This window comes from Anguilla rostrata, chromosome 4 (assembly GCF_018555375.3).
Source record: "Anguilla rostrata isolate EN2019 chromosome 4, ASM1855537v3, whole genome shotgun sequence".
In the NCBI taxonomy this organism is placed as follows: domain Eukaryota; kingdom Metazoa; phylum Chordata; class Actinopteri; order Anguilliformes; family Anguillidae; genus Anguilla; species Anguilla rostrata.
This window is the reverse complement of record NC_057936.1, coordinates 8,311,309-8,322,191: the sequence shown is the minus strand read 5'-3', so window position 1 is coordinate 8,322,191 and position 10,883 is coordinate 8,311,309. Positions and strand designations below refer to the sequence as shown.

Here is a 10,883-nt window from a genome sequence, read left to right as displayed (position 1 = left end):
CATCCACAAGGTGGCATTTTGTGCCCATCATACCATGCTGATATTTCCTTTCAGTTTGAAAATTCTTTGTTTTCTTCTCTAAATTGCAAATTCGAATGCATTTGACTGGATTAAATTCAGTTGGGTATGATAGAAATGTGTCCTTGGGTGACTCAACACCTCCCACTGCCCTTCATTTGGTTCATATGCAAAAATGTTAGCTTGTGCCCAGCGAATGGGTTGCTAGTTTCTAACCCAACCCACTTTCGATTGCGTCATTGTGACATCATCACAGCTGCCTCACAATGGAGTTCCAGGATCGTCTAGAAACTTGACACACCCTCTATGGTTTAGCAGGGTCAACAAACAGGACCTCCGGTGCACTTTTAATGATTTATTTCATTATGATGTCACTTATTTTAAAAGCACTGACAGTTTTATTTTTAAGCAAACAGAAAAGTATTCCAAACGATAAAATAAGCTATAAAAAGAATATTTTAACCACACAAATAATATGATGTAATAAATTAATCAGAGGAATTAAAAAAAAAAAAACACGCTCACACAGAGGAGCTGTCCAGGAAGCAAAATTATTTTACACATTTTATGAACCTGAGAGAAGACACTTCCAATGGTGCATAAATGAAAGCCTTAACAACCCTTCAGTATACAACAACCACGGTAAATAAAAAAAAAAGTTTAAAAATCCAGAATTTGCAAATCTCACAGAACCGCACGTTCGTTTAATCAGTGTAGATCAGGTACTGCTGGACAGCTGTTCGGATAACGTGAGGCTGGTGCGGAGCTGTCGGACTGGGATTCATGAGGTTGTGTAAAAAACTAACACTGAGGCTAATATCAGACGGTGCATAAATATCATCCCTGCATGAGCCAGCTATCAGAGTAACTGATACCCAACACAATTAATTTTCCAGTATATACAAACGTCTCTGCAAAACTCTGTGTTGATGGTAAATAAGATATATATAACTCTAACGCAGTTCCCAGGGTTACAGTACTGTCTGCATCCCGGGCTGAATGAAAAGCACATTAATACAAATAACAGGGTGAACCATGGGATTCATGACAGAAGAAGCACAATATGAGTGTGACCTGAAATTGGTGTGAAATATTCAATGAAATTAAGCATATGCCAGAAATTATATTTTACACATTAAAGAAAGGGAATGCAATTTTAGTTGAATAACGTTTGATAATTTAGTCGATTGATTAGGAAATACTTATATCCAGACCCTTGAGCATAAGCACTGGACTTAGGAACACATGAAAAGCTACTGAGGTCTCTGACCACAGACAGTGGAGAGGAGAGAATGGCCACCAGTTAAGCCACATACTACCAGCCTCAGACATTTATGGCCTGAAAAAAAAGAAAAAAAAACTATTTCCTCACTAATCAGGGAAAAATCAGGAGCAGTCATAGCTCTCAAAATATAGGTTCTGTGTATGAATGGTGCGATTAATTTTTTTTCTTCTACCTGACAGATCTATCCCTGACTCAGCCTCTCGACAGGGCAGTGTGAGTTCTAAGAAGAGAAAAGGAAAAAGACGTATGATGTAGGTAATTTGGACTAATTTGCAGTTTTAAAATCTTTTTCAATCAGAGTTCTGTATTAGAACTAACATTTCTGTGCTACTGGAAGTTTTTCTTTTTCTCCTAAACTAAGCTAATATGATTGCCATATTTTACACAAAGGACAAGCATGTAACAATCCAGTTGTTCAATCTTTTAGTTTGTTTCATTGAATGCATTCCATATCCATACGCAATCAAAAATATGTCGCCCCCTAGTGGCACAATATACGAACTGTTGGAATGTGTTTTCCTTGCAAAGCTTGTGACGACCCCTTCCCGCCACCTCCACACCTGTCCCCGCCCTGCAAGATGACTAGTGCCAGTAAAAGTAGAAAAATAGTAAAACTGTAGATTCTTTTCAATTCTACCCTTCATTTCACGTCCTCGAGCACTAAAAACTACCACGGTGCAAAATGTCTACTGACTGGCTAATAGGTATAATATATGCAGTGTGTGCATGTATATGTGAATGTTCACATTGAGGCAAAACACACACTGCAGAAGCATGTTCCGGAATTTAAAAAAAAAGAAGTGTAGGATAAAAGACTAGCAGCTATATGGGAATCAACACACCTATAAGAAAAGTGCTATATTGCACGTACACAACTTTAACGTGCCTTTTGGCACTTGCCAGTACACAATGTCTATCAAACTGATGGTGCAAACGATTATGATTCATCTTAAGGCTTCCAGAGGTTCTGTTGAGTTCACTTATACAAAGGCAACCATCCTGAGTTTGGACAGCCGGTAAAAGGCAGTTGCAAATTTTCCAGAGATAATATTTCCCCCGAACCATCCCTACCCCCTCCCCCTCCCCCTCCCCCTCCTCCCCCCCCCACACACACACAGAAAAGCAGCTTTAAACTAACTAAGCAATCACTCCTCATGTATACGGACTATAACAAAGTGACAAGTCGCTAAAAAATAAAAAGCACTTACAGAGCCATCTCTAATGCAGAGGTTTCAGAACTGAGACGATGCACTGTAAGCAGGCTGTGCCAACTGTTGTGCCAGTGAAACACCTTGTCAGTCCTTAAAACTTTCCACATCTAAGGTGTCTTTGACTCTTACACAAAATATACTAATAAAAAAAAAAGCAGCAGCAGCTAAATGCCATAACCACGGTAATAGCACTACACTTAGAAAAACTCCTTAAAAAACAGAACAGCTATGATATCTGCAGCATCTGCAATAAGCTGTGTGCCCAGCAGAACGAGGCCAAAAAATTACTCAAAAGTACTACAAGCCTTTAGATGCCGGTACATTTCCCGCAGATTACATGATTTGTCTAAAAGAAACAGCCATTATCACCAGTATTCAGAACGAAGATTCTTAATTCTTGTTGTATTTGCAAGTTTTGGTCTGGTGAAGCGCTCCGCCAAAAAATTCTAACGGATCTAACGAAGGAGCGCTTTCCCACTTTGCTGACGTCTAAAGTGTTAAAGGGTACTTCAGGGGTCCCGCCCTGGTCTGGTGTCCGCGGCTACGAACATCTGGAAGGGGGCCGGAGAAGTGAAAGACGAGACCGTCCCGTTCCCTGCACCCTGACTCGGAGATCTCGCTGGCCTCCCCGTCGCCAAAAAAATCTGGCCTGCACATGCGGGAAGCCCTCACAGCTGTGGCAGCTGCAATTCTCAGCGCTCAGGCCTCTAACGGGACAGGAAGCCAGCCAACACAAAATGTTCTCACACCGTTACCGCAACGTGTTCTTCAACGTCATTCCATGACCAATGCATCGCAGCAACGCTTGTTTAGGACATTTTGTGTTAGCGGGAGACGCAGGCCAAGGGATTTATCAGTACATTAACCCGTAAAAAAAAAAAAACTGACCCATATTTACTCAAGGAGTGGATAAACGTGCATCTCTCCTCAGTACCATTGTGAGCGCAGTGAGAAGTGAGGAGTCTGGGCTGCACTTCTGTTTGTTCTGAAACAGAAAACTGAATTCTGAGCAAACACGCCTCTCTTGCGTTGTCTTCATTTGGGAATTAACTGTCTTTTTCGGGCTGGAACTACCCATCCTGGGACCGGCAATGCAGGCTGAGACTTCCGGCGTTCTGAGGGTGGTGGGGGGGGGGGGGGGGTTAGGGGGGGGAGGGGGTTGATAAGGGGTGGGGGGCGGCCGATCCTCCACCCCCGGGACCCTAGCGGCCGATCATGGAGGGGTGGTAATTGGGGTGCCGGCGGGCGTGCTTGACCAGGTGGTCGCTGCGCATGAAGCGCTTGTCGCAGAGCGGGCACGGGAAGCGCTTCTCGCCCGTGTGCGTCCGCGTGTGGCGCGCCAGCTCGTCCGAGCGGGCGAACTTCTTCTCGCAGTCCGGCCAGGTGCAGGGGAAGGGCCGCTCGCCTGGAACAGGACCGCAAAAAGAGACATGGGGTTCAAACGGGGGGGTCGACAAAAAAACACACACCAGCCGGTCCCACCCCAAACAAACAAACAAACAAACCACTCTGAGTTCCATGCGGCGCACGGGGCCTACATGAAAAAGGAAGAAAAGCCCCCCCCCCCCCCCCCAAAAAGGAAAAGGGAAACCCCCCCAGATTTAGAGAGGGAAAATAATAGCAGGATTGTTACACAGCATCACGAGGCGGACTTCAAAAGCAACGGTGGATGAACGTGTCTCATAACCAAAGATAAGAGCAATCCAACAGTTTGTTCCTTTTCAGATTAAATTTACAGATATAGTGCACTGTACGTTACCATGTTTTACCTACACTGTCGACGCTTATCTCATTTATGTTCTAATTTTAGAGTGCATCGCACCGGCGAGCGTTTGATACCGACGTGTGAACTTTGCCCCGTAGAAATATGAGGAAAAACAAAACTGGAATCAAGTGACGGCAAGTAGCTATGAATCTGTCGGCAAGATCTCAGTTCTCACTGTGACGGTGCATGAACGTGTCTCAATATCGTCCACGTGTGCTTTATTTTTAAATGATTATTTCAATGGTTTCTCTAGTTTGACTTTATGTGCGGCGTGGTGTAAAGACAGAAAACAAATAGAGCTTGAGGAGAAAATTCGCAGTGAACCTACAGTTGCACTCCTAGTAGAAACGACTAGTGCTTATTTTCCTAAATCCTTGTTCCCACTTTCAAGGTCACTGTTATTTCCCCCCATCTTTTCTTTTCTGTTCGGCAGCCATCTTAGACTAACTGCAGTCATGCAGAAGTTAAAACAACCATAGATTACGCACGGTGCCGCAAAACTAAAACTTAACTGACTCTCTAGAGGAGGCCTACAAAGAGCTAGCTCGCGGACAGAAAATCCGGTTGCAGTGTCGTGCTTTTAAACGTAGTACAGGTTTTTTTTCTGGGGAAAGGTATCAATTAGGTTGTTTGTTTATGCCGAGTCCTTTCTTATAAAAAAGTGCAAACTATGGCTACATTAGCTATCCTTGCACCGGTTTGTAGTCTACAGCTGAGATACAAAACGGCAGCTTAAGCCCAAACGTACGAAGGCAAAATTTTGCACAAAACAGCTTTCCTAGTGAAAGCCTCAAATATGTACTTCCTGTTACATCAGTTGGACTCGCGGCCTGGCTCTTGTTTACCACGGGAACACCAAGGCCTACTTAACTGTCTTCTGATTTGATTTAGCTTTCCACGAAAACTTTATCCAAGAACAATACTGTTGTTTTTTGTTTTTAAACACACATGTGTATTATCACTGATCATACCCTTACACCTGAAAGTATTCATGGAACAGTTGTTATAGGGTGGGACTACTGTACTACATCAAGCATCAAATTCTGTTATCTGAAAAACGTGTTTTCTTAACAGTTTGTGGCGTTGATAGTGGCAGCAATTGTTAAAATATGAAATCACTATGAAAAAACTTTCAACAACTGTGACGAAAATGGAGTATTTTCATTTTAGTCACAGTAGTAGTACGGTGTTGATTGTGGTTTCATATTGAATTTACACATTAATACGAATTTACTAATTGCATCCAAACTAGATACAATCACACATAAACTATTATTTGGTCCGTAAGTATTTATTGCCTAAATTATGCACTCTATGTGGCTAATATCTGATTCCTCAAAATATAATGTAGCCTGTATGCTGAATCCCCAAAACACGTGTCAGCAACGTTTATATGTAGCTGTGTGATTGCATTCAGTAGCCTAACTTTAATAGCAAACATCTGTAACCGGCTTGTACGCCAGCCCTCCATGAAAGGTAAGGATAGGGGGTTTCTAGGGGACAACTCAGAAAGCCGATGAAAAAAACAGTAAACAACAATTATTTGCTCGAGGCAAATTCTCAATTATTTTAATGTAGATTGCTTTCCGTGAACTCGCTAAGCCAAGAGTTACTAAGAACAATCTAAATGACAGTGTAGTTTTTTTTCTCATCTCATTCCAATCTGTTCGTTATTTTCTTTGTTCTAGTGTTCAGTTCTTTCTTTGTTCGTTAGAGTATTGTACTGGAGTGACCCGCTTACCAACTCCTCCTCTCTGCCCCCAACCCACCCTACCTACTTTACGCAGTGTAAAAAAAAAAAAAATTTAAATGAGAAATTTTAGTGGGATTGAATACTAACTAACTAGCTTGTTGTATACGCCAAACATCTACAAATATGTTCGTAAAAAGGTTTTCTTTACATGGATAATTCTGCAGCACCCTAACGCGTGAAAGTTTGTTTCTTCGTGCCCATATTTTGACTATGCATGCCTATTACTGAATCCTACGCCCCGTGTCACTAGCGATCACCTCGTGCGAGCTCACAAAGCCTCACTTTATGTGGCCGACTACACAGCAGTGTAGAATAAACCGTTTTATATTCATACGATTTTAGGCATTTTTCTGGTTTCAAATTCTAATGAGGAACAATCTTGTCTGCCTTTCTCGGTTATAATTACATAGCCTAACATATTAGCAGCTTTCAAAGAACGACCTCGTTTTACAGCATGCGAACGTTCTCTTACACAACACCACACACACCCCTCCTACTCTTCGTGACCGCACCTGTGTGAGTTCTGATATGCGCCTTGAGGTGAGATGATTTTCCATAGACCCGGTCACAGCCGTCGAAAGTACAGTAGTGCCGCTTCATTGGCGATCGTGGTGGCCCTCCCTGGAATGTTTTCGGCGGATTGTGCTGTCCGGGCGTCGGCGTGGAAGAGGGAGTCATGGTGGGGGTCGGGTTTGTTGAGTCGGACAGCGTGGTGTACCCGCTTTCCCCGTGAGAGAAACTGTCCACGTCTCCGATCGAGGAATTGCTACTTTCGGAGTACGCCGACATAGGTCGGAATTTGCCGTGAAGATCCGTGAGAATTCCGGCAACCTTCATTATGTTGGTTCCACCTTTCAGCATGTCCCGTACTTCCCTGTCCTCATTCGACCCCTCTGGATCCCCTGAAGGACGAGCCTGAGGGGGGCCCAGGGCAGCAGAGGTAACCGGGGTAGGACGATGCAGGACCGGCCCACTGGATATAGACACCAGGCACTGAGCGGCGAAGTAGTCCGAATACGCAGTCATTGACATGCTTTTTTTCTGTACACTTGCTTGTGGCGCCACGGGATGGGTGGAAATTCTTCCGTGGTCTCCGATCAGGCTTGTGGTGTCCAGTTATATCTACCGAATTACGCAGCTTTGTATTCGGCACTTTCGACGACAGAACGTGACGACTTTCAAAATACGAACTGAAAGAAAACTGAGCAAAATAAGTTAAAGATACACGCGGACCCATCCATGTGTAGCCCCAGCGCGCGTGTTACACTCAGTTCGCTTCATTGTGTCTGAGAGCAAGCCGGTGCGGTTCACGCCAGTGTGTAGGGAATCACGCAGTGACGCCGGCTGACGTGAATCGCAGGCGGCGAAGAGGAAGGATTTTACAGGAATAGAATAGGAGGAAACAAGATTTTCTCTCCTGGTTCTGTCGTGCGGCCAAGATTCCTTGCTGGTCTATTTACAAATTACGTGTTGCCATAACCGTTTCAATTAGATATGTGAAATTCCAATATAACAATTTCACTTCTTCCCCAGAGTGGCCTTAAGTAAATTATTTAAATATTCAAAATATTCTGTTACATTATAATTATTAGGCTACTGTAGCCCCCTTGCCCTCGTGCTCCAGCCCCACCCATTCGCACAATCCACTCCCCTGTCGCCATCTCGACTTTAGATTTCACTTACGCGTTACAGAACACAGGCTATTAAACAGTGATTTGCGTTGATGTTGGCATTAACTAGAGTAGAATGCCTTTACAGTAATTTTAAAATTCAGTTTATGGTAATTCAGTGGTTGATTGTGGGAGGCCATTTCTCAAAAAATGGTTTCATCAACTGTATTTGTAATACAGAAATTCCTATCGTGTAGCCTACCTCCTTTCATTTGGGCACACACGCACACGCGCACACACACGTGCGTACAAAGGTCCGAGGTCTGACCTCTTTAAAAATTCGCCTGGTTGCCTCTGTTGCCAATAGCTACTACAGACCAACTTCAGCATTACGTTTATCGCGATAAAACGGTTGTTTTCAAAGTAGCCTACTAGACCTAATGTGGTTTTGAATAAGGACTCTATTTTAGCGTAGTGGGTAGGGAGTTAAGATTATAACTCGGAGTTTGTGGGTTCGGTTCCGAAGAGGGGTGCTGCTCTTGCTCCCACAAGCCAGATACTTGACCTCAATTTCTATCATAAATAACCAGCTGCATAAATGGACTGTATAGAAAAGAATGCAGGTTTCTCTGGATAAGAGTGTCTGTAAAATGTAAAACAATCCCATTTTGTTGCCGTGAAAATGAAACCAAGCTGGATTTTTCAGTTAAATCTGGCAATACAGGTATTGCCTGCCCTGCACGACTGTCTCTCAGACGTCAAAAACATCCGTTAATTAAATTCAGATGGAGAAGGTAAATGTACGGGCATGTTCTTCTGAACTGTGTAGGACGGGTTTCAGGGTGGCAGTGTATTTAAGGTCAAAGAATGAGCGAATAATGACAGTGAGCGAGCTTCAGAGGGCGTGTGGGAGTACTGGCACAGTGGGTAAGGAACTGGGCTTGTAACCGAAAGGTCATAGGTTCGATTCCTGGGTAGGGCACTGCTGTTGTACCCGTGAGCAAGGTACTTAACCTGAATTGCTTCAGTATATATCCAGCTGTATAAATTGATACAATGTAAAATGCTATGTAAAGAGTTGTGTTAGTCGCTCTGGATAAGTGTGTCTGCTAAATGCCTGTAATGTGGATAGGTCAAAAACAAACACTAAAATTGGCAGGTCGCCAACACCAGGGGAAATGAGACTGTTACCAGGTTAGGCAGGTTGGCAAACGCCTTGGCGCTTCAGGGTTTTCGTCGACTTTTCACCACAAAAATGTTCACTGGGTGGAAATGTTGTAAGCACATGAACATCAGGACCATGGCAACAGCTTGGTTGCCGTTGGGCGTGGTCAAACGGCAGCGCTGATGATTTTTATCTGCTGTAATCCATGCTCCGGGTCATGAGGGCATTTGTGTAAGAGGCCTGTGTGTGTGTGTGGTGCACACTGGCCTACGCAGTCTGGTGAACCAGTGGGGTGGGGGGGAAGGGTTTGGATGTAACACCCATCTGCCAGGATTATAGTCCTCCTCCCTCTCCACTGCAGTTTGCTGAGAATGGGTGGATGGGGGGTGGGTAGGGGCAGAGCTTAGGGACTTGTACTGTAATAATTAAAAGACAGATAATTGGAGTTTTTTTTTTTTTGGCTACAGATAACAGCCCAGTCCATCTGTCAGGCTGTGCAGAAGCCCCCCCCCATCCCCCCATCCCTGTATACACACAAACAGCAGCAGTTATAGACAGCCATTCCACACACGACTTCCCTGCTTAGTTTACAGAGGAGCACTCCCAAGCCAGTGCACGCCAGGCCCAAAAGAACCTCGAGCAACAAACAGGCCAACACGAGCCCCCCCCCCACCCCCCCGCCCCCCACCCCCCACCCCACTCTGCTTTACAAGGAGTTTCCAGAACATTCTTCTCAGGGGAGGCAAGTGAAGGAGTTCACAAATTTCATTAAAAAAGGGGGAGCAGGTGCCTGGAGACGGGGGGGGGGGGGGGAGCCGTGCGGGGGCAGTTTTGCAGCAAACAAACACTGTTTTTTCCAATGCCGGGGATTGAGGGCTCATTTCTATTCGCTACCACAGATGCCAGTATCTTCACATGACAGAAAAAAAGCAATTTATTTCTCATAAATCTATCAGAGGATCTCCTCAGCTGCACGGTTGACTGCACACGGTGTTACAATATCTCGTTTGAAAAACTTGTTGGGCATTCTTTTACCATTAACTGGCAATTCCACCTGTTGGTTGGTTGAGGATCATAGTTTTTTTTTTTTAAACCCCATAACAAACATAATTTGTTATCATTGACGTAGTTATGGATGCATAAACCCAATGCATTTGCTGAGAGAGAGCATGTTCACTTTATTGCTTATGTTTCCAATGTTCTGCAGTAGTTTGCGAACTACTAGTTTCTGTCAATTTCAGCACCATTTTCTTCATTTAGGAATAATATCAAGGCAAAACACTTTTTTTTAATCAATTCATGAATTTATTTAGTTCTTTTTTTATTACTTCTGGAAAAAAGAAACAAAAATGTGTCTTTTTAAAACTAAAAATGGAAAACAATAAAGTATAGCTGGTTACAACAAAACACACCAACCCCCCCCCCATTCCATTAACTCATAGCCCCCACCCAGAACAACCATTCTGAAAACAATACAGTACACTTACATACATCTCAATTTGAAAAAAACAAAAAAAACAAACAGAAAATCATATTTTCTCACCTTGGTTTACAGAAAAAAAGCTGTGTGTGTCCTTCGGGGAATTCAACAATTCTGAACTCATGGACACACACACTTGCACGCATACGCACATTCGCACACTCAATCACACACACACTGCGTCATTCCTTCATCTCCAGTTTTCAAGTTGTTGGATTCCCCACACCACGTGCATGAATGAGACACGCACATATACACACACACATACACACACATACACACACACACGTACGCGCACACAGTCCCTCCCCATGTGGGCATCCAGGAGCTCAGACAGGACTCCGCGCTCAGGTCAGGTGTAGTCTGGCCTCCTCTACGAGCTTTCGTCTGGTACTGTGTACTCTTATGTCACTGAGTCACCCCCTGGTTACAGACCTCTGATTGGATGCCTTGTCGTCTTTGGCGCTGATGTAGGAAAACTTCAAAAACAAGAAGTTAAAAAAAAAAAAAAACCCCCACTAAAACTTAAGCACGCACACACACACATACACACACACACACACACGCACACACACTATCTGCACCCTCAGCATGTT

The 10,883-nt window shown here is 43.9% G+C and overlaps 1 protein-coding gene across 1 annotated transcript; it reads right to left on the bottom strand.

Moving 5' to 3' along the window:
- Positions 1-525: 525 nt before the first annotated feature.
- On the bottom strand, positions 526-7,485 carry LOC135252404 (Krueppel-like factor 9). The gene is made up of 2 exons (XM_064330418.1): positions 6,545-7,485; positions 526-3,919 (listed from the first exon to the last, which is right to left on the bottom strand). The coding sequence occupies exons 1-2, from the start codon at positions 7,062-7,064 to the stop codon at positions 3,717-3,719; spliced, it is 723 nt and encodes a 240-aa protein (XP_064186488.1). The 5' UTR covers positions 7,065-7,485; the 3' UTR covers positions 526-3,716.
- Positions 7,486-10,883: the final 3,398 nt, after the last annotated feature.

Coding starts and splice junctions, on each gene's coding strand:
- LOC135252404 (XM_064330418.1), bottom strand. CDS start 7,064: ATGTCAATGACTGCGTATTCGGACTACTTCGCCGCTCAGTGCCTGGTG. Junction 3,920..6,544: donor GCATATCAGAACTCACACAG/GTGCGGTCACGA, acceptor GTCCTGTTCCAG/GCGAGCGGCCCTTCCCCTGC.